The 26,144-nt window shown below is 37.1% G+C and overlaps 1 protein-coding gene across 1 annotated transcript; it reads right to left on the bottom strand.

Annotated features, from left to right (window-relative positions):
- Positions 1-133: 133 nt before the first annotated feature.
- On the bottom strand, positions 134-25,895 carry LOC150104504 (SEC14-like protein 2). Its single transcript, XM_090395568.1, has 7 exons — positions 25,833-25,895; positions 24,740-24,809; positions 24,284-24,327; positions 21,196-21,258; positions 19,229-19,322; positions 16,193-16,287; positions 134-232 (listed from the first exon to the last, which is right to left on the bottom strand). The coding sequence occupies exons 1-7, from the start codon at positions 25,884-25,886 to the stop codon at positions 134-136; spliced, it is 519 nt and encodes a 172-aa protein (XP_090251694.1). The 5' UTR covers positions 25,887-25,895.
- Positions 25,896-26,144: the final 249 nt, after the last annotated feature.

The following is a 26,144-nucleotide window of genomic DNA, read 5'->3' as shown; positions in this document are numbered from 1 at the left end:
CATTTAAAGTATGTATAAAATTTACAATAATTGCGATAGTTGCGCAGAAAAGCATCATGACTGTTTCGCGGTACAATTTTCACGCATGCGTCTTTAGTCCAATTTTGACGCATGCGTGAAAACTGTGTGTATCTTAGATTAACTGATACTTGCCTGGTTTTCTTAGCCAATCCATGATACGTGTTCCGTCGGCATCCAAAATAAAGGAAGTGGTTTCAATCGTTCTTCCTAGCTGCAAAGAATCAAATTAATATCTCATTTCCGGAATAAAATGTTAATTTAAAGAGTTGTTACGTTATTCTGTTGAAAACCTACCAGAAAAGTAAATTAAGATCTGTCAACTGTGTCATTAAATTGCTCTGAGCAACAAACTAATAATTGTTTTGTCTTCAATCCAAATTAATTTCAATAATATGTCGATATTACGTGTATGAGAATTCAAAAAATTTCTTCCGATATTACTGGTTTCTTTGATTACTAAAAATCAAGTAATCACCACTCAAACTGGAGTTCTTGGATGCTAGTTCCATATGAGATCTGATGGAATCATTTGCTACTTAAAGTGTTCAAATTAGAAGAAATTGGATTTTTAATGACATGTTGCATTTCGTTGTATTTGTAATGCTGTGGCATTTCTACAATACGTGTGTGATAGCTACTTCAAACATATTCTAAAAATTTGGCATTAACAGCTTTCTGAGTGCTTCGTTGTTATCCATTGAGGTCATTGTATCATTTACGAGGTCGTATCGAAGAAAAAACCTATCCAGCATAAGTGTACGAATTTATTTATTTTTTTAATCATTGCAAACAACTTCACCTGCGTGACGAAGTTGTTTGAATTTGAACGCCGCTTCAGATTTTGTCCCTGAGTCTCCGGGGTTTGGTTTTTGTTTTCAAACTCTTTCATGTTTTGCCAGTACTATTTGTGTAAATGTGTCAAATAATACTTCAGCTTATTTTTTTTTTTTAATTTAAAATTCTTTTCTGATATTAAGAGTGGTAGTATGGCCTTCTTATCCTTTGCAATTTATAAGACTAAAGGCCATATCTAATAAATTTAAATTAAAAGGATAAGAAGGCCATAAAAAAGGATAAATAATAAATATAAAAAATGGATTTAGAAAAGAATTATGCTCAATAGTCTACATTTCTATTAAAACACTTGTTGAAAAATAAAATAAAATTTCATTTAAAAACCCTCTTTTTGTTCATAAACTATGAAAAAGTGAACAACTAAACTACCTGTTGTTACAACAAATTTTTATATATATTATATGAAAGAAACATACTTAATATTTTATTTATTACATACCTAATATATATAAATACAAAACGGAAACAAAATCTGGAAAACAACATATAAACCACCTTGCAAGATAAAGGCGCCCTCTCTTGGCGACATTACTCAATATATATAAAAGTTACTAAATCAATGAAATACTCATAATTATCGAGGTGACAATATGGAAAGAAAATGTGAAATTAAAAAAATAATATTTTAACATAATACACCAAATAAATATTTATAATAATTATCATATGAAGGTGAAACGGGTATTAAATTTAAGACTTCTAAAATTTCACAAGTTATTTATTTAATAAATAAAACTCGTAATCTTAATTTAGTATAAAAATAAAATGCTTTTAGAAATAGAATATCTGATCAGTATCTATCGTATGGAAATTAAATATGAGATTCGCATAAGATAAAGAATACGAATTATGTCAAATAAATGATTTATATGAATCATGGTCTGTTGGATGTCTGCCACACCTCACACAGAGTGTGCTATAACCATGAGATTCTTTCTTATATTCCTTCCAGGCAAAAAAAAAAAAAAAAAAGGTAGGTGAAGAACACGCTCTAAAAATTACAAAAAAGAAAGTATTCCTGAATTAAGAGAGTATGATAATATCCTCGTTTTACTTAACGGAAGTGATTTTTTTTCACTATTTTATGTATCCGTGGTAAGTACATCGTTAAATGGCATGCTACTGTATGCTATACGACTCAGTGCTACAGGTTTGTACGCGGTTTGTTTTTTATTTTTGCTAAAATAAAAGTATTTCAGTATTTTTTTTATTTTAGCAAAAAAAATTCATCGTAAAGAAGTAAAGCATAAATAGTGTTGTAGACTATCAGATAACTTTCATTCGGATACACCACATTTTTTAAATTATAAATGAAATATTATTGGCCAACAAAGCTGAGATTATTGATATTAATGGAGATTACAAGTGAATCCCCAGAAGAGTGTAGCAATACTTTTCACCAGAAGAATGGCAACTCCCATGGGGGACCTTTATCTTTTCAACACCAAAATCCCCTGGCAAACAGAAACAAAATATCTTGGAGTAATTCTGGACAAAAGATTAACGTTCAACCCACACACCAAAGCCTTATGTACGAAAGCATCTAAAACCATTGCACAACTTTACCCTCTAATAAATAGAAAAAGTAGACTGAATACCAGAATCAAAGTGCTCCTCCACCTGTTGACGATCCGCCCAATGTTGACATATGCCTCTCCAGCCTGGAGCCACACATCCGACATCCTCAGACTGCAGAGAGTGCAAAATAGGTGTTTACGCATGATATTGGACGCACCGTGGTTTGTAAGGAACGTGCAACTGCATAGAGATACAAACATCCCTTACATCTACTCCTTCCTATTAACTACAGCAGAAAAATTTTTCTCAAAGATCTCTACACACCCCAATGATCTAGTTAAACAAGCAGCAAACTATGAAGAGACCGACCTCTTCAAATACAAGAGGCCAAAAGCCATCGTAAATACTAGCAACAATGACTAATCTCCGTGCCCCCCCCCCCCCAGGGCGAGCTCTCAGCTTATAAATCTTTCCTTCAATTCATCCTCCTTATCAGACAACGGGGAATAAAAGCATCTTGCTTCACCCTTCTGGCCAATGATGTTATGTTATTATTGATATTGATAAGGAAAAAACAAGATGGCGGCTCGTTGATATTGATAAGGAAAAAACAAGATGGCGGCTCGCTTTTTAGTGTTTCGTGTATTTTTTGATGGTGAATTGAGAATTTGATTGATATGTTTTTTAGCGAGTTATGCTTTCGTGTCGAGTATTATGTTCACATGTATTGATTAAGCGTTTTGATTACGAAAAGTCTTTGTAAGTTGCAGGTGAGTAAATACTTTAATTTCAATTTTTAGTTCCATTGGAAACCATCTTCTTAGCCTAATCACAGGGTATACTAAACTATATATCGTACTGCTGGAAAACACCAGATTGTGTCTAAGGGATTTGCTATGGCAAAACCTCTGAAGGAGACCATTTTCGAGGAGGTTTATAATGAATTCCTCAGATTAGGAAAACTTCTGAGTGATAGTTGACCGGGAAAAGTTAAGCTTTTTGACTCATTCCCACCCTCTGCAGTCACAGAAGATAACTTGGACGATACAAATGAGGAGCTCATTACTCAGTTGCAGTCTTCCCCATACTTTGAAGAGGTACGTGTGCGCAAAAAGCGCAAAACCACTGACACAGAACCTCCCATAGATTTTGGTATGGAAGAGGATACTCCCAGTTGCAATCCCTCGACCGCCACGAAAGAGAGGGTTCCACCGATAGTCCCCCGGGAAAAGAAAAGATGGACACAATTAAGGTCCATCATGATAAACTCACAGATACAGTATCTCTCAGCCAAGAACACTGATGATCGTATAAAAATTCAGCCAGCTACTGTGACTGATTACAGGAAACTGACCAAAGTGTTAGATTCTAGCAACATTCAGTACCACACCTTTTTTCTTAGTTCGGATAAAAAATCTGAAAGTAGTACTGCGGGGTGTCACGGAGGATATAACTACAGATGAAATTGAGGCGGACCTCCACCACCAGGACCTGCCACCTATTAAGATCAGCAGAATGACTAGAGCGGACAAATCCCTTATGCCTCTGGTCTTGGTTTAGATCCACAAAGCCTATAAGAACATGTTGATTTAACATCGGTTTGTGGACTCCGGATCACCCCAGAGCCACTCCGTAAAAGGGCATCTACTAGTCAATGCCATAGATGCCAGAAATTTGGCCATATCAAAAACTCTGCAAGGCAGAGTACAAATGCATGAAATGTGCTAAGAACCACCCCACTAACGCCTGCACCAAGCCAAAAACCATCTCGGCTAAATGTGCCAACTGTGGTGACCGTCATCCAGCAAACTACCAGGGATGTATTCAGCACCCAAAAAACAGAGGGATGGAGACAGCTAAACCGCCCTCTTTCTCTATTAAAAGATCACCTAAGGCCCCTGCTCCTCAACCTGAGACTCGGCAGCAACAGTCGGTGACCTACAAAGACAGTGGAAGCCAAAGGCAAACAAGAAGTTATGCTGATGTGGCCCGTACTAACAAACCAATATCAGAACAAAATCAGCCAATAGCACCTACTAATCTGACAGCAGTTATTACAGCCTCTCTAGCTAACATGCTACAAGATTCACATGGTATATTCCGGTAATTGGACCACATTTTTTTTAATAAGCTATATAAAACACAATGAATTAATAAAAGACCCGACAAGTTTCGTAAGTCGTTTGACTTACATCTTCAGGGGTAAAAGGTAACTGAAAGTTAAAACAACAAAAAGAGATTAACAGTTCATACTATACAGTTGTAGCCGTCTGACTGTTTATAAAATTAAAAAAATCAGAATGCAGATTCAAAGCAGTGCTGAGTTTAAACAATGCTGGATGATGCCATGTTCTGTTGTTCACGTTCATAATGCCCGAGGTCTGATTGAGGTATATTGAGGTAAAGCTGACCAAACTTGGTGGAGAATTAATCCTTGATTTTTATTGCATTGTGTTGGTATTTTAAGCATGTTTGCAGCTTCTTTAAATTTCCTTATGTAACAGTTTTTTTCTATGCACGACATGTTTGTTTTCTGCATTGTGGCCGGTGGAAGTGGTATGGAAGCTAGACCTGATTTTTGTTCTCTTCTGTTTTGTACATCCTTTTGGTGTTCGGTCATGCAAATTTCTCCAGATCTTCCTGTCTGTCCTACGTAGCAGATGCCGCAAGAATAATAAATGTTGTAAACAAAGAGTTTTCATTTTATTATTATAATCTTCAGAGTTCAAAACTACTGTTGCATTCCCTTTATCTGCTTTGATTATAACGATATTTTTGTCTGATTCTAATTCTTTGAGGGAAGTGTATTCCGTGTAAGGAAGATTCCTTTGAGGTAATGTGCTTTGCAATAGTAATGCTGTGGTTTGTATGCGGATGAGATCTGATGTATTACCAGGTAAATTTCTTATTCCTTTGGTATAAAGTTACGCAACTAGAGAAATTACGTATTAAACATCTTAATTTCATCAACCGTCTTATATTCTTAATTCGTTGCAGAGATAACGCAATCGTTCCTAAGTTGATCCAAATCAAGCGTGCATTTTATACAATTAAAGCCAACAGAATTTACCGAAGAATGGAATTAGCTATTCTGAGAGAAAGGATTGCAGTCACTAGATCTGAATTAGCACAAATAAGCCGGGATACATTTTCTCTACATAGTGAGTTAGCCACATCTCTTCCGTCCAACCTGTGGAACAATATTGATATCATCACATATAACAAAGCTACGGCAATCTCTGATCGGAAGAAGCATACTTGAATCAGAAAATTCAACTTACTTCTTTTGTCGAAAAACAAAAACAAAGAAAACACCTAGATTATGCCAAAGTAGTTATCAACCTTTCTTCAAGAGTCCTATCAAGAGAAGAAAATAATGTACTCCTAAAAGGTTTTTAACGTTGCCTTAACGCCACGTTTGATCCCAAAAATTGACATAATGGCTCAAATAGAAAAAAAATAAGAAATTTACCTGGTAATACATCAGATCTCATCCGCATACAAACCACAGCATTACTATTGCAAAGTAAATGACTTCAAAGGAATCTTCCTTACACGGAATACGCTTCCCTCAAAGAATTAGAATCAGACAAAAATTATCTGCTTTATAATCAAAGCAGATAAAGGGAATGCAACAGTAGTTTTGAACTCTGAAGATTATAATAATAAAAAGAATACTGTTCTTGAAGATTCTAATACCTATAAACCTTTAGACAGGGATCCCACTTGGCGCGCTCACAATAAAACCAATGATCTAATCAAAAACATACCTAATTGGACTGAAAAACTCAAAAGAACTACATTCAAAACACCCATTTGCTCCAAGAATTTATGGTGTACCAAAGATTCATAAGATAGGTATTCCCTTAAGACCAATAGTAGATGGTAGAGACTCTCCGACCTCTAATTTAGCAAAACATCTCACGAACACGATTTTACCTCATACAGGAAAAACATCTTTCATCAAGAACAGTACACATTTTATTGAAAAAGTAAAAAAATATTTATATTGGACCTTCAGATATATTAGCAAATTTGGATGTTATCAGCCTATTCACAAATGTTCAAAGAAACGAAACTTTGAATCACCTAGAAGACCTTTTTTCCTCCGGACATCGTAGATCTTTATTAACATTGTATAAATAATACTTTTTTTCGCGTTTCAAGACAAATTTTGGGAACAAAAAGAAGGCCTGACTATGGGCTCTTCCCTCTCTCCGGCTTTAGCTAACCTATTTATGGAAAAGTTCGAAAATAATGCTTTAAACTATTATCATCAAAAACCAAAAATATGACTACACTATGTCGATGATATATTCATCATATGGCTAGGAACAACAGATGAACTCATTGCTTTCAAAGATTACCTAAATAATTTGCATAATAATATAAAATTTACTTTAGAACAAAAAGAACTCAGGAAACTGCATTTTCTAGACATTGTATTAGAAGTCAATGAAAAGGATAATAAACTCTTTCTCAATATATAGAAAGCCCACCAACACAGGAAGGTTTATTAATGCGGCTTCACACCGCCACCCTGTGGTGGTGTGAAAAATAGGTATAATAAAAACCTTAAGGGACAGAGCGTATAACATTTGCAGCACAGAAAAACAGAGAAACGAAGAATTAGAATATCTAACACAGATATTTCAAAAGAATGGTTATGAAACCAAGACTATCAAAAAAATCCTCCACACACCTCCTGCAAGCATCTCTCAGAAACAAGATTTCAAAAACGCTATCACACTTCCATATATCAAAAATGTTACAGACAAGATGGTTAACTTACTTAAGAAATACCATCAAAGTAGCCTTTCTGCCGCTGGAAAAAAATTTCGAGATTTCTACATCCCCCGAAACCTCCTCATCATCCTTTAAAAAAAACCAGGTGTTTACAAAATTTATTGTTCTTGCGGCATCTGCTACGTAGAACAGACAGGAAGATCTGGAGAAATTTGCATGAACGAACACCAAAAGGATGTACAAAACAAAAGAGAACACAAATCAGGTCTAGCTTCCATACCACTTCCACCGGCCACAATGCAGAAAACAAACATGTCGTGCATAGAAAAAAACTGTTACATAAGGAAATTTAAAAAGCTGCAAACATGCTTAAAATACCAACACAATGCAATAAAAATCAAGGATTAATTCTCCACCAAGTTTGGTCAGCTTTAATAAAAAATATACCTCGGTCAGACCTCGGACATTATGAACGTGAACAACAGAACGTGGCATCATCCAGCATTGTTTAAACTCAGCACTGCTTTGAATCTGCATTTTGATTTTTAATTTTATGAATAGTCAGACGGCTACAACTGTATAGTATGAACTATTAATCTCTTTTTTGTTGTTTTAACTTTCAGTTACTTTTTACCCCTGAAGATGTAAGTCAAACGACTTACGAAACTTGTCGGGTCTTTTATTAATTCATTGTGTTTTATATAGCTTATTCAAAAAATTTGGTCCAGTTACTGGAATATACCATGTGAACTTCTAAATCACAGAAACCTCCACTTACAATGCTACAAGATTTCAGCCTGTCTAACCCTTCAGCAACCACCTCTAAAAGATTCCTACAGGAAACTCAGGCCGTCCTCACAGCAATCATAAATGAATAAAAATAAACTCTTTCCTGCCTCTCTTCAGATCATTGCATGGAATACGGAAGGCTTAAGGAACAAAATTCTGGAGCTACAAGATTTCACTTACAGATACCAACCTGATATAATTCTAATCAGTGAAACACACCTTAGACCCTCTGACAGTCCCAAAATTCGGGGTTATCTCATGTATAGAAATGACAGATCCAGAGGCCATCTTCTTTAAAAATTATATTAAGCACCATTCTGTGAACAGCCCACCAACCACTAACCTTGAAATTACAGGCGTGGAAGTTTTCACCAGCTCTGCCGGCAGTTGAAAATCTATTCAGCTTACAATCCACCCTTAAAAACGCTACTGCACACTGATCTAAATGCCATTTTACGAGTTAGAGTATCCATCATTATTGCTGGGGATTTAAACTCCAAGCACCCTGCCTGGAATAATAGAACCACCAACAAGAATGGCTGCATCCTTTCCAACTACATAGGATCAAACTATGCTGTTGTGGCTGGACCTAACGAACCAACTCATCTCAGTACGTTTGGCACCTCTGACATCTTGGATATAGCTATCCTGCAAGACATTAAACTTCAGTACAGCCTTAAATCACTAAACGAGCTGTCATCGGATCACAACCCATTTCTACTACAACTGGGAGAACAAGAATACCTGTCTCCTCCTTCTCACGCATGCATATCGTGGGACAGATTGTCTAAAGCACATAGGGATCAAATTGGACCTGTCCCTCACATATGCACAGAAGAAGATGTGAAATCTGCTGTAACTAGCCTCACCCAACAGATTAAGTCCGCTAACGGTTGCAACTTTCGCAAACCTGTTCCCAAGCCGGGTCGTTTGCCTGGGGATATTATGGACCTGATCAGAGAGAAGAACAGAGATAGGAAGAGATTTCGTAACACTCGCGCTCCTCAGGACAAAACAGTTCTTAATAGATTGAACGGGGCAGTGAGAGATGCACTTAAAACTCATAGAAACCAAGTTTGGGATAAAAAGTTGCCTCTGTCTCACCTATTGATCACTCTATTTGGGTTACTGAGAAACATCAAAAATTAAAACAGATCCCTCCTCCCAGTAACCTCTAACCAGAGCCTAGTTCACACAGATGTAGATAAGGCAGAAGCCATAGTAAGGAATCTAGAAGTGCAGTGCAAACCATCATATAACAACTTACATTTCAATCACTTATACAAAATCCACAGACAGGTCAGACACGTATTAAAACTCCCAGATACCAGTGCTGACCATATTACACCCACATAACCTGTTGAATTATATAATGTTATTAAAAAACTTAAGAACAATAAAGCTCCTTGACCAGACGGCATTTCGAACAGGGTGATCAAGCTGTTGCCTCGAAAAGCTGTAGTGCACCTGACCATTATAATTAATGCAATCTTAAGACTTCACTATTTTCCTTCCACCTAGAAACTGGCTGATGTAATCCCTATACATAAGCCAGGCAAGGACCCACACCTACCGCAAAATTATCGTCCAGTCAGTCTCATCTCCAATCTGGGTAAGGTTGCGGAGAAGGTCATCATCTCACGACTCCAAACCTCAGTAAATGACCTAAACATCCTCCCCAAAGAACAGTTTGGTTTTCGGCAACACCGTAGTACTACCCAGCAAATCCACAGAGTTGTGGAAGACATCACCACCAGCTTTAACTGGCGCCAGTGCACAGGAGCTGTTTTCCTAGACCTATCCAAAGCATTTAACAAAATCTGGCATTTTGGACTCCTGCACAAACTTATCTCAGCCGGTACCTCACTAAAAATGGTTCATCTAATCCATTCATATCTCTTCAGAACAGATCACTACAAGTCAAAATCAACGGTTCTACCTCATCCCAGCGCCATATCTTTGCTGGAGTGCCATAGGGATCCCTACTGGCTCCATTGCTGTTTTCCGTATACATGTCGGACATCCCGCACAATCCGATGTCCTCCATTTTTAGCCATTCTTTTCTCGAAAAGAAAAATCCAATATCTCCTGCAGGAGATGTGTTACTATTCAATACTAAAACTCCCTGGCAGACAGAAAGAAAATACCTGGGTGTAATTCTCGACAGAAAGTTATCTTTCAACCAACACATCGAGTTTACGTGCGCAAAGGCATCTGAAGCCATCGCACAGATCTATCCGGTAATTAATAGAAATAGCAAGCTCAGCAACAGAATCAAACTGCAACTATACCAGATGACGATTCGTCCTATAATCACCTACGCCTCCCCAGCCTGGAACCACACCTCTAATACTAGCATTATCAAAGTACAGAACAAGTGCTTGAGAATGATTCTGAAAGCCCCATGGTATGTTTGAAACAATCAGCTTCATAGATATACAAATATTCCCTATATTTTCTCTTTCCTACAAACCTTAGCATCTGAGTTCTCCCTAAAGACGTCCATACGCTCCAACGATTTGGTTCAGCAAGCTGCAGCATACGATCCAACGGACATATTCAAACATAGAAGACCAAAAGCAATATTAACCTCCTATAGCGATGCATAATCTCCATGCCCATTCAGGGCGAGCAGACTGCTCATAAATTTTACCCTCATTGTAACGGCAACAGATAGCAGGGAATATGAAAAGCATCTTGCTTCACCCCTAAAGTCATAAATGTCAATTGTCAGTTGTCATTGATTGATAAGGTTTTTCAGGAATGTCACACTGCACTGGCGCTGATACAGTTTGATTCCTACTGTCTGCCCCTCTGCATGAAACATGCAAGAGGTCTAATGGCCGGCAGGCCCCACCCACTATGAGGACCAGTGGTGGATCTATGGTATTATAGGGAGGTAGGATCCCAATCTGTAGCTAAGTAGATTCTTGACACTCGTTTTCCCTATTTTAGGGCAGTTATCTATAATATTTTGTTGCTGGTAGACACCTGTGTCTACGGGATTTGCTAGCGGACCCTCAAAAGTCCACAGGGTTATCTGTAACCTGCTCGGGACACCTGAGCAATATCAATTCTTTCTCTATCTGTGCCTTTATACATTTTTCACCTATTGTTGTCATGGCAAAACCTCTGAATGAGGCCATATTTGAGGAGGTGTACAAGGAATTTCTCAGATTGGGAAAACTGCTGAGTGACAACTGGCCGGGGAAAGTTAAGCTTTTTGATTCATCTCCCCCCCCCCACACACAGCAGTCATAGAAGACAAAATTGATGTTTTAAGTGACGAACACACTACTCAGACGCAATCAAACTTTGTGCAATCCCCAAATTTAGAAGAAGATACATCCCAAGACAGCATTTATCAGACCTTGGAAAAAAATACAGAATTCCAAACAGTCAAGAAGAAGAGGAAAATCTCCACCAACACCCGAAACATTTGGATGGAAGCACCCAATGTACCTAAAGAAAAGGTACCACCAGTTATCTTAAGGGATAAGAATAAATGGATTCCTCTCTCATCAGCCATCAGGGAACAAAACATCACATTCTCATGTGCCAAAAATTCTGATGAGGGAGTTAAAATTCAACCTGCTACAGTCATGGATTATAGAAAAATGACCAGATTTATGGACAATACCAATCTTCCATACCACACCTTCACTTTACCCAGCGAAAAGAACCTGAAGGTGGATCTTCGTGGAGTAGCCGAAGGTATCACTCCTGAAGAAGTGATAACTGACCTCACAAGACAAGGCCTGTCCCCGGGTAAAGTCAGCAGGATGCTCAGGTGATTTCCACCAGCACCAATGCCGTTGATGCTGGTGGAAATCAGCAATACACAAAAGCAGATCTATGAACTGACAGTAGTATACGGACTCAAAATATCAACTGAGCCGCTTAGCAAAAGAGCATCTGCAGGACATTGTCATAGATGCCAAAGGTTTGGGCATGCCTAAAAATTATGTAAGGCAGCCTTCAGGTGCTTGAAGTGCGGCGAGGGACACCAGACCCACGCTCAACTCCAGCCTGCTGTGCAAAGTGCATAGTACCTCACCCTGCCAACTACAAGGGATGCCTTTCCGAATCCAAAAAATCGAGGATCAGCAAAAGTCAATCTTGCTTCTCCATGTAACAACGTTTTAAGCAACCAAGCAGGTCGTCACCCAGTCCGAAACACCTCACCTTCAACCGCACAGGAAGGAACAACCATGACCAAAACATATGCTGAGGCTGCAAGAACTAAGCCTCCTACATCTCTCGAGCTAGAAACTCCAACATAACATCAGTTTTAACAGCCTCGCTTGCCACCATGCTGCAGGAATTAAGCAAGATATGCCCCTCACCATCTTCCAGAAAGAGATTCCTGCAAGGCACTCAAACCATTATAACAGCCATTTCTCATGAGTAAAAAATTCAAACCAAAAGCTCTTAAGATAATGGCATGGAATGCAAATAGATTGATGATCAAGGTCTTGGAACTTAAAGAATTTGCGACTTATCTCAGTACTAATATCATCTTGATTAGTGAAACATGCCTAAGACCAGCTAATAACCCCAAAATCCTTGGATACACTATGTAAAGAAACGACAGAATTGGTACAAGAGGTGGAAGCACAGCCATATATATTAAGAGTTACTAATCATAATACAATAGCCAAGCTCCAAACAGTAAACCTGGAGGTGACCGGTGTGGAGGTACATACTTGCAATGCTGAGAGTCTCAAGATCTATGCTGCTTATAATCCTTCGAGCATTCCTCTGCTGACAACAGATCTGGACTCCATACTTGGTCCAAATGACTCAATAATAGCAAGAGACCTCTACTCAAAACACACAGCTTGGTACAGCTGTGTGTTTAGTCCCACAGCTCTTCAATTAACACCAAAGGCCACACACTATTCAACTTTGCAATGCTCAACTCTGCTGTTGTTGCCGGTCCTACTGAGTCCAGCCCTTCAGGTAGCTCGGATGTACTAGACATCTTTAAAAATATAAGATACCAATTCAAATTGGAATCAGTTAACGAATTATCTTCTGACCACAGTCCCATAGTCCTTAATCTAGGCTCGTCAGATCAATTCTCTCCTCTGCACACATTCATACCATAGGACATAGGACAAGTTAGCCAAGGTTCTTCCCGATCATATTGGGCCGGTGTCCAACATCAGTAAAAAGGAAGAGATAGACTCAGCAGTAAATAACCTAACTCTACAAATTCAAAAAGCAGTGGAATCAGTCAGACAATCCACTGTCTTCCACCCAACCAACCAACCATATCCCAGAAGAAATCTTGGAGCTAATCAGAGCACAAAATAGATCAAGAAAGAGATACCACAATACCAGAACCCTACAAGACAAAACAGTAATGAACAACCTAAACAGACAGATCCGAGAAGCTCTTCAAAAACACAGAAACTATCAATGGGAAACCAAATTGGCTAACATCAATACTGAAGATCATTCTATCTGGAAATTCTTAAGAGCGATCCGTACCAAAAAGCAACTCATACCCCCTATACAAACCAAGAAAGGGACAGTTCACAAAGATGAAGAGAAAGCCAAAGCAAGTAGATAACCTAGAATCTCAGTGCAATCCATCTTATACAAATCTAAATATCAACCTTATCTACAAGATTCACCATCATGTTAGGATAACCTTAAGACAGAACCCTGTTAACTCTGAACATATCACTCCTACAAATCCGGCAGAAATGATAAATATCATCATCCATCTAAACAGTAAAAAAGCTCAAGGACCAGATGGTATAACTAACAGAATAGTAAAACTACTCCCAAGAAAGGCCTTAGTCCATCTCGTCAACATTACAAATGCCATTTTTAGATTCTGGCATTTCCCTACTACATGGAAAACAGCCACCAGTATGCCATTGAAGAAGCTAGAAAAACTCGTCACCTTCCCAAAAGCTACAGATCCCCTAAACCTGTTGCCCAGCCTTGGAAAGGTGACAGAGAAAGTGATCCTCTCAAGATTCCAAGCAGAAACAGATAAGTTAGGAATTTTGCCTAATGAACAGTTTGGCTTCCGTAAGGCCCATAGTACAGCTCAACATACACCGGCTGGTAGAAATCATTACTAAAGGCTATAACTGGAAACTCAATACAGCTGCCATCTTCATCGACGCAGAGAAGGCGTTTGGCAAAGTATGGCATCATGGCCTTCTCTACAAACTGATAAGATTTAACTTGCCAATCAACTTAATAAACATAATCCACTCTTACGTGAAAGACAGATATATGCAGGTCAGGGTCGGCGAAACGGTTTCGACCAGACGCAGAGTCTCGGCAGGCCTACCTCAGGGATCTCTTCTGGCCTCCCCTCTCCTGTTTTCAATCTACGTAGCGGACATCCCACTGAACCCAAGAACAAATTCACTGCATTATATGCAGATGATATCTGCACCGATGGCAAGATCTCTGAGCCCAAAACTGGCAACTAGAAGACTTCAAACCAGCATACACATTTTAGAAAAGTGGATGGCAGACTGGAGGATCCAAGTTAACCTCCAGAAAAGCTCAGCCATACTGTTTATTAGAAAGAAAATTCATAGCATGGAGGACATTTATTTATTGGGAGTAAAGATTCCATGGCAGACTGAAGTTAAATATCTTCGAGTGATTCTGGATAGTAAACTCCTATTCAGCAAACATATAAGTTACGTTACCTCAAAGGCATCCAAAGTCTTAGCACAGCTCTACCCTATGATCAACAGACAAAGTAAACTGGACACACAAACAAAATTAACAATTTACAAGATGGTAATTCGACCGGTCATCACTTACGCATCCCCCGCATGGAGCCACACCGCAAATACAAACATTCTGAAACTTTAGAGATTACAGAACAAGTGCCTGAGGATTATTCTGGATGCCCCTTGGTTTATTAGAAACTCCCAGATCCATAGAGAAGTTAATGTCCCTTATATCTCTTCCCTTCTCCTAGATCTAGCTGAGAAGTTCTTTACCAACACAAGCAACCATCCAAACCCGTTAATCAAGGAAGTTTCGGAATATAATGAAGCGGAAAGTTACAAATATAAAAGACCAAAGTCTATCTCAAGTTCAGCTGAATACAGCTATTTTCACTGCCCTCACTGGACGTGCATATAGCTCACAAACACTCCATTCAAAGTTCTTTCATTACCACTCTCAAAGGGGAATATGAAAAGCAATTTTGCTTCACCCATCTAGCCAGAAATGTTATTCGTTCGATGATACGGTGAGAAAATTTTTATTCTCACAAAACCATGTGGTGATTCATTACGCTTCTGGTTTTCTAAATCCGAATATCTCTGTAGGCTGGCCTACCAGACTTTGTTATTGTATCTATCGTAGACATGGGATTAACAGCCTCGTTCGTATATTGTAGTGCCATTGCACTTCACCAATCATCTGGAATTTTCCTTTGAATATGACGACAATTCATTTATTAAAGCTGTGGTCTGATCACCTGGCCATCCTTGCTTCGAATGGCATGATGGGATACAGAAAAAGAGATAAAGATAAAGAAAAAGGAAAAAACACTAGCAAATAAAAAAAAATGAATTTTATTAATTAGAAAAGATTTTTGGAAAATTTGCTAGTGTTTTTTCCTTTTCTTTTGGGGTATGCCCCCCCCCCCCTTCCCCCACTCTGGGTGCGCCACTGATGGGATATATATCTAATCATGGTATACGAAACAAGGCCAATTCCCGATAAAATGCCAAATAAAAAATTGTAAATGTTTTGATTTACTCTTTGATTTAACTAAACATATATTTAGTTCTTATTTCTTTCCTATTTCCAATAATCCATTCGTTTTGAAGCCTTTCCTCTCGATGTTTCTCCATAATTCTAACTTGCCATAAACTTGGAAAGCGATTGGCACACTTTCTGGGTATAACGAAGTCGGAGCTCGAAAAATTTATACCAAAATACAGTAAAAGTATTATTTTCTATATTGAAGTATTATTTTTGGACAAATGATCTGTAAATAAAACTTAAAAGCTAAAAGGCATTCTTTATTTATGGGAAGGAGTCCTATGCACAAGAATTTTTGGTGCTAAATTCCAGCAGTGGGGGGCTCATTATATCTGCATAAGCCGGTGTGGTTTGCAGACCTGATTTTTTTCGCAGTTTATCATTTTCTGAATTTGCGAAATATTAAATCAATTCATTCATCATAATTTACTAGAGTTAATGTAGGTGTTAATTAAACAATAGGACGTATCATCAGATTAAAAATAAACTTTAGGATGCTTACCTTCTTTGACCTCTCTTCCATAAGCTTCATGGCGGTCTCGTAAAAATGTATATAAAATCTTAGGAGATCATTAAATGAGAAGGACTTCAGGAAACCTTCAAAAAGAAAAACAGTCTTTTTAAACCTGCCTTCAGAATCGAATATCATTTTACTCAATTGAATCTTAAATCAGGTCTCAGGTCCTGAAGATGGCGTTCAACTTCCTGAGGCCAAAACCATTTGACAGAACACTATCCTATTATTTAAAATAAAGAGCCAATAGGCTTCATTTCGGCGATGTAAACATTATTTTAATTAAGGGGATATTAAATCCCACATTATTTTAAAACCGAATAAGAAACGCAAAGATTTTACCCATCTTTGCTACGAGTTGCCCTAGTTTGTATTACGTACTTGAACTACGTGCTTTAGCTTACGCTGTAGTCGCCGATACTTTATAGTTTACTATATTCGGCATGAAACTCTTTGATTCCGATCTTTGAGTTTCTTATTCGGTTTTAAAACATTGTGGGATTTAATATCCCCTTAATTTAAATACTATCCTATTAATTATCCATTTATGGTAAATGTTTGTTACGAAAGTTTTATTTGCTAATAAATAGATAGTTTTCTTAACTGCTCTTTATATGTTAGCTAAGTTCCATAGCGAGTCATTGTACCACTCTTATTATAGAAATTCTTTGCAGCAAATTCGGGATCTAAATTGAATATTGTCGATTTGTTACTTTTATTCTACCGGATGTACTTGTCAATGGAGTATTAAATAACTGGTTGAATATTAAATTCGATCAATGTGGCGTAAGAGTTTTCTACGCCGTTTAAGATTTCCTGATAGTTCCGATGCAGTTGGGCCAATATGGTTTTAACCCTGTTGACAATTATTCCTTGACTGTTAAACCTACTTCATTAAAAATTATCAGCAAAAATGTCTTCGAAGCAGAAACGTAAACTGAACCAAGTACTGGAGGTTGGTTGCAATTTAGATGAGGCTGCTTGGTGGACATTATCTTAATCTTTGAGAATGCTTCTCTGGATGCTTTTCTGGATTCATGCAGAAAATGACTTTGCAACAGCACCGACTACTTACAATAATTTCACTTAAGTGGCCTCTTCAAAACTGAACCCATCTGCTGCTTCCTTAGTGTTGGGCTCGCTTTTTTTTGTTTTGTTTTTTTATGAAAAAAACAACAACAAATTTTTAGGAATAAGATTTTGTCTTTACAAAATAATGTCTTATTAACGTTTCATAATTATTTCAAAATACCTTGTAAGTATACTTCTTTTGCAAATTATTTTTTGACGGACATCCCAAAAGATAATCGAGGTCCATTGGAATTAACAGTAAAAGATGTCCAGCACCGAAACCTAACACTCAAGGCGGGATTTGCGCAGAAAACTAGACAAGCTACAGCGTAGTGTCTCCCATTACAAAAAACCTTAGCAGAGATAAGCTAAAATTCACTCAGGGGAGTTCTCTTAATGGATATAGGGGGACAAGAACCGTAACTCCGGCCCCGATAACACTGATATCGAATTCAACCTAACTGGAAAACAATAAAAAATTACTTGCTATCCAGCAACGTATTAAGTGATACTATCGACATAAACCTACGCATTATAAATAAGTCACAGTGTGTTTATTATGCCTCCTTTATTTTCTTATTTTTTGGAAGAAAGTGCTTTCCAACTATATTTGTTTCTTTAAAAAAAAAAAAAAAAAAAAGTTCTGCCGTGGTGTTTAGGCAAAGGGTTAAATTTCAGAATTTTAAACGGAAGTTCCAAAACTTAAAATACCGACCCATAATGCCCAAATCAAATCTTTTCAGGCACTTCTGGTTTCAAATATTATAAACATTTTGAGCTAAAATATTCATGTTTTTCATATTTTCTCCGGCAGATGACATCCAGCCCGCTACAGTATTACAAACGACGTTATTCACTTCCTTGCCAAATCAGAGATTCATTGATCAGCATGTGATTTTTGTCATATTGACACACCGAGTGATGTTTATGAATAGATGGCGCCAGTGTTCAAGGGGAAGAGTTTGTCAGACAGAACTATCCAGATTAGTAAATGAGAAAAGTTCAAAGTTGGACGGGCCGATGTGAACGATGCGGAAAGGATTGTTTCGGTTGATCACTTTCACACCAGGTGGCGTTGGAACGCTTTTTTTTTCCATCAAAGAATTTGGGCCAGTTTGTTGTTTGCAGGCCATACCATTAATGCTGAATAATATGCCAACACGATATGCAATCTTTGTTGGACGCTGCCCTTTCATATTTATTGTATCTCTGTTTTGTTTCTTTTTTTTTTGACTGTTCTTCATTGCCTTATAATTTCGATCTAGCTCCCAGTGACGTCAGCCTTATTTCCCCATTGCGGAAGGTCCTTGAATAATAACCTTTCACAAGCGAAGGCTGTAGACGCAGCGTCACATTCGTCGCTAGTGGCATTGAAAAACTGGGAAGAAAATACCCCTCTACATGATTGGAAGTTATATTGAAGTTTAGATATTTATCTTTCATTTGCAGTGTCTGAAATGTTCATAACTTGACAGCATATCAGATAACAATTGCTGTCGAGTTAGCCTAATAAAAATATTAAAAAGTAGAATGATTGCTTTGCGTGTGAAGATATATTTTGCCATCCTACTTTAGTTTGGTTAGATACAGTTGGATGTGGTTTAAAATTCAAACCAGTTCAACGATACAAAACAAACCAAGGACAAAATTGCAGTGTCTTGTCAGCCATTTCGTACAATTAACAGTGACGTCATTGTCCCCACTGCTGGAAGGAATAGATAGTGATCAGCCTGTCGTGAACGTCATGAGAGAATATGTTTAAATTTATAAGGTTGAGAAGAGAGAAGAAATAAACTGTATTTTCCGGGTTGGTTATCGTCTGCATAAATCTTTGTATGTGCGCGCACACATACATTGTCGCACCCCGGGGGACAAGGGGACCTCCTCCCCCCCCCCCCCAAAAAAAAATATTCTATATGAAAATATAGAAACGAGAGAGTTAACAGCACATACCTTGAACATCTGTCCGTCCAATCCTCTGCAGATACACAGGATGACCTTCTTTATCGAATCCTAAAAATCCAAGGCCGCAATGTGCCTGCAGTACCTAGGAAGAGAACAGGAACATTTTTGCATACAACACTTGGACTGCAACTTAAATGAATATTCTCACTCGAATATTCTTTATCTACTAATAGCTTTGCTGTGTTTAAATTTTGCGAATATTACAGGATGGGTGCCCGTGTTTCGCGAAAAGGGACCTTAAGTGAGGTTCTAAATGGGGTTAACAAGATTTGTCACATTGATGTCGCTGGGAAATACGAACTTTGTATCGGATATCCTAAAATATTATTCAATGTGACCACAACATTAAGGGTTAAACTATATCTGTCGTATATTGATTTAATTTTAACTGGTACGCGAAAAACCTTTAAAATATTCTAAAATAAAGATAAGTTTTATACGAACGTGGCAGCGTTTTTCCTGTAGAAACTTCGGGAGATTTTTTTTTTTTTTTCGTATAAAACAAACTCAGTCAGAGAACAGAGTGACTTAACAGCTTGAGTTGTTTCGGCAATAATGGCCTTCAATCAACTGCCTTTTTTTTTTAACTTAGAAAACTCAGTTTTTCTAACAAATGTGTCGTAGGATTTTAGAGTGGTCTACGGAATGAAAATCTCAGATAGGAAAGGATTATGTGTTGAATCAATGAAAAAAATGAGTGTTAGGATTAGGAGAGAAAAAGAAACAACAGTTTATTGCCATACTCAGCTGTGGCAATGCTGAATGACATGAGCTGAGAATGGCGATGGTGGCGCAGTAAAAGAAATGTGCACCACGCCATAGCCGAGTTTCCCAGAGGATGATTAATAAACTTTTCCCCTCAAAAACTATGTTTTAAGGGGAAAAGGTCTTGTATTCTGGTAAGAAGTGGTTAACTGATATTCTGTTGAGTAGGTCATTCAACATCGTTAAGAAAGTTATCACAATAAAATCTGGCCCACTAGCATAGAGAAAAACATTTGGATCCCCTCATCAGCGTAATCATACTGTTCAGGTTATACTGTTTATGTCCATAATGAGTAGTAAATATAACTCGTAGATATAGCTAAGGAAAATCGGTTTATATGCAAGAAGTATCAATGAAAGGAAAGATATTGTATTAAATTTTTCATAATTTCTTCAAAGAGTTAACTTTGATCATCTATACACATAACCACAAGAATCCCTGTCGCATGAATCAGGAATAGAAGGATCAGAAGTATTCTCTATAGACGGTTTGCTTTTAATTTCAGTTGGCACTATTCAAAACTTCATTTACGATAGTCTTAATTGATAATTTTCTATTTGTCATTTATAAAAGCCTTCGAAAAGCCTGATTTTTCTCTGCTTTTCTTCCTCCTCCCCAGATATTTGAATACGCGCACTCGAAACAGTCCCGTCATTTTGGTGGACAGTCTGACTACAAACACGCTGCCCATCGAATGACGTCATAACAGCCGGGTAGTTTCAATGTGCTGTGCACAACATAGCATGACATAACTAGTAATGATAGTAATACCGCTGCAAAGTTGGTTACCAAATCTCACATTCGCAATAAGGGAAAATCCCTTGTTATCAAGAAGGGAAACCAGTGCAATTGTTCCGAGTAAGCCAATTTAATCTCCAAGGTCGTACGTGGCCTTGCTTCAAATAGCATGCTGAGATCCCTGGCGCGTGGAGCTTCAGGCCTAACCATTGATCATAACTTACATAGAGTTTAGAAATATGTATCAGTAGTTTGAGTGGCCCCTAGCAGGGACTTATTTATTTTAAGCTAAGGAGAAAGTAAGGTTAAAATAAATAAATAAATAAGTAAAAAGCAAAATGAATTACAAAAATTTTAATCCGGTTTCGAATACGTGAATGAAGAAATAGAAATTTCACTAATATGCTAAGATTCCGCCTACTTTATTCAAGTGAGTATTGTTTACACTTACCTTGTTTGGTGTATATTCCGTTAATATGCTGTCGACTCTGTGTTCTTCACGCCACTGCAGATTCTGAAAGTAAATAAAAGCAAAAAACTCCGTATTTAATCTAGCATCCCTATTTATATTGCATGTTTGACAACACTGTTGTATGTCTGGCAATACTGTTCAAATTCATTCACTACTTATTGTTTAGAATTTTTACATTGAAAATTAAGTAATTGGGCTACTTTTTGGTCTAAATTTTCTACAGTGAAAATAATTGATTCGGGCTATTTTTTTTTAGCAGAATCCACCACTTTTATAAGCTTTATCTGCTACTTTTCCCAACGCCTATCTGACACCCCTGGTTTGCAGTTTACATCTAGCACGTGGTATTGTGTGGCGCACCTCGTTGATATTGTGTAGCCCAACAAAATGAGTGAAAAAAGAAAGTGTCGTCCATATTCAGGTGAATATTTAAAGTACGGAATTATTCCGGCTACAAATAATGAGCAGTTACCAATGGGCTTAATGTGTGAAAAAACTTTCTCAAACGAAGCCTCAAGAGTGATTGAGCATTTAAGATCAAAGCATCCAAATAAAGCAAAAACAGAATGTGGATTACTCTCGCAAATTAAAGACTAAATTTAAAAATCGTCCTGGGCTTAAAGGGTTGGTTGCAAAACAACGTAACCGACAAGAGAAGGGACTTGTATCTTACAAACTTTCAAAATTAATTGCCATATATGGAAAGCCCATACTACTGACGAATCTCTAATCTTTGTGAAGATTTAAAAACCATAGAATTTTCTTTGCAACTCGATGAGACAACTTTGTTAATGACCTGCGTGCGTTATACAAATACTAGTGAAGAAATTATTGAAGAATTTCTGTTTGCTGAAAACTGACACAAAAGGTTCTACAATTTTATGGTTATTAAAGTCTTTTTAATGCTAACAACATTCCTCTCACAAATATTATTGCGTGTGCAACTGATGGAGCACCAGCTATGATTGGTCGTCACCGTGGGTTTATAGCACATTTAAAAGAAGCAGTTCCAAATATCTTTACAATTCACTGTATTCTTCAAAGACAGCTTAGCTGCAAAACATCTTAGCGGGAGACTACATTAGACTTTGTATGATATTATTAAAGCAGTGAATAAAATCAAAGTCAAGTCATTGAATACCCGTATTTTTCGGGAACTTTGTCATGAAAATGAAGAAGAATTTGGTCTTTTCCTTCACAGTAAAGTTAGATGGCTCCGTAATGGAAACTATCTGCGAAGGGTTTCTACGATACTGTTTTGGAATTTTTTAATTCACGCGATGAGAACATGTGTAATGTTCTAAAAAAGGAAAAGGTTGACATCACATATCTTTCCGATATTTTCACCAAATTAAATGAGGTTAACATCAAATTGCAGCAGAGCAAGATGAATCTTATTAAAGTAAAGGGAATTATAACTGCTTTTATCAGCAAATTAACATTCTACGAACACAGCATTGCAAGACGAGATTTTCTGCAGTCCCGAAGTCCACAAATAGATGACGATTTAATGTTAGATACAGATTTGATTGTTATTGTTCCCATCTTCTGACACCGAAAGACGACTTGATGATCAGATTCAAAGACTTTGATCATCTGACCATTTTTGCTACGATTAGGTCACAAAATCCATTTTTTTCCAGATGCCAAATTTATGTGAAGAATTTATTGACTAAAAATGATTTTGAAGCTCAAGTAGAATTTCAACAGCATGCGTATGAAAGATTCTGGCCAAACATGCAATGCAAATATCCTCAGCTTTGGCAATAAGTAAAATTACTGCTGATTGCTTTTTCTTCTTCATACTTGGTCGAGAAAGGATTGAGTGTCGTGTTGCAGTTGTTAGCTAAGCAGCGAATAAGTGAAAGAGGAGACGTGAGACTTCATTTGTCGAATATTGAACGTGACATTGAAATGTTAGCAGGATTTCATCAGGCCCAGGGTAGCCATTAATGATTGCCTTATTAAACACAGTAAGTTTACATCTATTTTGAGTAAAAATTAATTTGTATCAGTCATTAATTTTTAATTAATTTAATTATCGGTTCAAATATGTGAGTGGTCATTTAAGTTTGTCTAATAATATAACCTTATTGAGTCATTAACCTGATGCAAAATTGAGCAGGGGTCGCCAGGCCTTACAAATAGTTGAAAGGGACGCCAGGCAAAAAAAAAAAGGTTAAGAACCACTATAATAAAGGAAGCTTCCCCGATCAACTGTTGACGTTGGAGTAGTGGAAACACATTCTTTGGAGTGATGAATCCCGATTTACCATATGACAGTCCAACGGACGAGTCCAGGTGTAGCAGATGCCCAGTAGAATGGTACTTGCCCGAATGTGTTATTGCCAGTTGCGAAGTTTGGTGAAACAGGAACCATTGTCTGGGGGGGAGGGGATTTTCATGGTTCGGTCTGGGCTCCCTAGTTCCAGTGATGTGGAATTTTAACGCTGTGGCCTATAATGACGTTTCTTGAAAATTCTGTGCTTCGAACCGTATGGCAACAGTTCGTCGACACGACAGCACAGAGCCCTGACCAGAACCCCATTAAACGGTAAACTAGCTCCATATCCATGCCTTTCATATTAAATTGAGAAGAGAGAAGAGCAGGCGTCCATATATTTTTGATCAAATAGTGCAGTTTTTTTCGAAGTGTGGGTCGCGACCCTTCGGTGGATCGTGAGATTTAGTGGATAGCGCTCGCTTACATTGAGTACCCCCCCCAAAAAAAAGAGAATGTTTATATAGTCTTCCTGATGAATTGGAAGAATGTAATAATGGTTTCCACAGTTTTAAGCTGAGTAGGAACATTTGGATGAAATTAGAAGCATTTTCTGGTTTGCTTAAAGAACTTTAACATTGCACTTACTTGGTAAAAAAAAAAGTTTCCCAATTGATGAGATGAGATCAGTTTCCGCATTTTGGGTCCGATGATAGCGAAGATAATACAATAATAACTTGATAATTATGACAGAGGAAAAGCAACCAAAAACGCTTACCAAGAAATCTTAGTCACTTAAGATGAAAATAAGCAAATAATTTCTTTAACTGAAAGAAGCATACTTACATCCCGGAACATGATTTCGGCTTTCTTAATGTCAAATTTGCGAGCTGAAAAGAAAAAAAGCGGTTTTAAGAAATGTCTGTTTTTGCAAATGAAATTACATATTTTAATGTGGGTCGTGAGTCCTAGTGGGTCGCGCCCGCTTACATATGAATAATTAAAATTTAATAATATTTCAAGTTAAATTAATTAATAAACAGTAAAATGTTACATTTGCTAGTAATATTCCTTTCTTTGTGTGTAGTTGCTTTTATGGAATTTTAATTTAATTTCTATGGGGCAAGAATGTGAGCATCTCGAACTTAACACGCCCAACTCCCCTACAGTTAACAAGCCATTTCTGAGTGTATTATAAACGTATCATGTTAATAACGAAGATTCCATACAATCTATTGAATAATGTTTTCGACATATTGAATAGAAAAAGATGACCAGCAACATTTGAAATGAATGTCTTACCTCTCAGCCAGCGGAGGAGGCATTGATCATCGTGGTGTGGTTGAATGACATCTGCTAACAATTCGCGGAACTGCAAACAAAAACGAAAGATAGAAAGGTATTAATTACTGTTATTAGCAATAAATAAGGGCTTGTATATCAATTACCTGGCGCTATATTTCGATCGTTCTATCCCTGACACCCTCACACCAGATATCGTCTATTAGAAATCCATAACTCGAACAGTTTTCATGTAAAGTTTATATTATATTAATATACTGATTTTTAAAATGTAGAATAACATCGAGATTATTATGTTAATATTAAATAAGGTAATGACTTTATATAATATTGAAATTCTCAGTGAATATTATCCGTAATATATTCAATCTGATGTATAAAATAGATGACAAATAGTTATAACAATTTATAATAGTTTTAATTATTATAAAATTATTCTGTTTTTTGTTATTTTGTGAACAGGACGTTTAATTATCCAGTTTGTCCCTTGTTGGAACTCCGCGTGGGATCAACAGCCCCCCCCCCCCCCTTAAAGGTCTTCTTTCCCCCCACCGCATGTTCAATGTTTGGCGTAACTAAGTAGGCTTACGATAATAGGCCAAGATGCTATACAACATGGAAAATGCGATTAACTTTCCATTTAATAAGCATCAATAATTTGTGACACTTGTCTTTACTTCTCCCAAATTGGTTTCAGTGCTCATTTTTCCTGTTTACTTGCAATATTTTCTCCGTTCTCATTATATCATTCAAGCATTACTTCAAAAACAATGCCCTGATCATCGTATAAATTATAATCATTTCTAAATTACGTCGTTTAAAAAAAAAGTTACATTTTATCTATTGAATGAATCCGCGTGTGAAATCACAAATATCAAAAACGAAAAAAAAAAAAAAAAAACGCCTCTTTCAGAACACTTGCTAATACCACATTATTAGTTCCGGGTGTGACTCCTCCTTCCCTTTATGGTCAGACCAATGGCAGCATTTTTGCAGAAAAAAAGATTCAGGAAAAGCTACATTTACACACACACACACACACGCCCCTTGTTCTATATAAAGATTTTACAAACTATAGAAACTGCTTCCATACCTTTCTTAATGCATTCTCCTGCATAGAACTTAAATCGCCCAATTTTCCGCTCATTTTCGGAAATATGAGTCTTTACTTTATCTTCAAATGATTTCGTAAATAACCTATAAATAGAATTAAAAAATCAAAATGATAAACTTCATATTTTATATAATATAATAATTATTCTAAAAATTCTTCGATGTAGTCAATCAATGTAAAATGAAAGCCTATCTATTCTTCTGAATTAAAATAAAACGCTATCTGCATATTCACACTTACCAATTCTTTATAGTGCGCATGCGTAAGCTTACATATTTTGTTTTTATTCGA

This window comes from Typopeltis vanoorti, chromosome 7, assembly GCF_054136105.1.
Source record: "Typopeltis vanoorti isolate ZY-2024b chromosome 7, IOZ_Tvanoo_1.0, whole genome shotgun sequence".
NCBI lineage: Eukaryota > Metazoa > Arthropoda > Arachnida > Uropygi > Thelyphonidae > Typopeltis > Typopeltis vanoorti.
The sequence above is the reverse complement of the archived record's forward strand: the minus strand, read 5'-3'. Positions and strand labels throughout refer to the sequence as shown.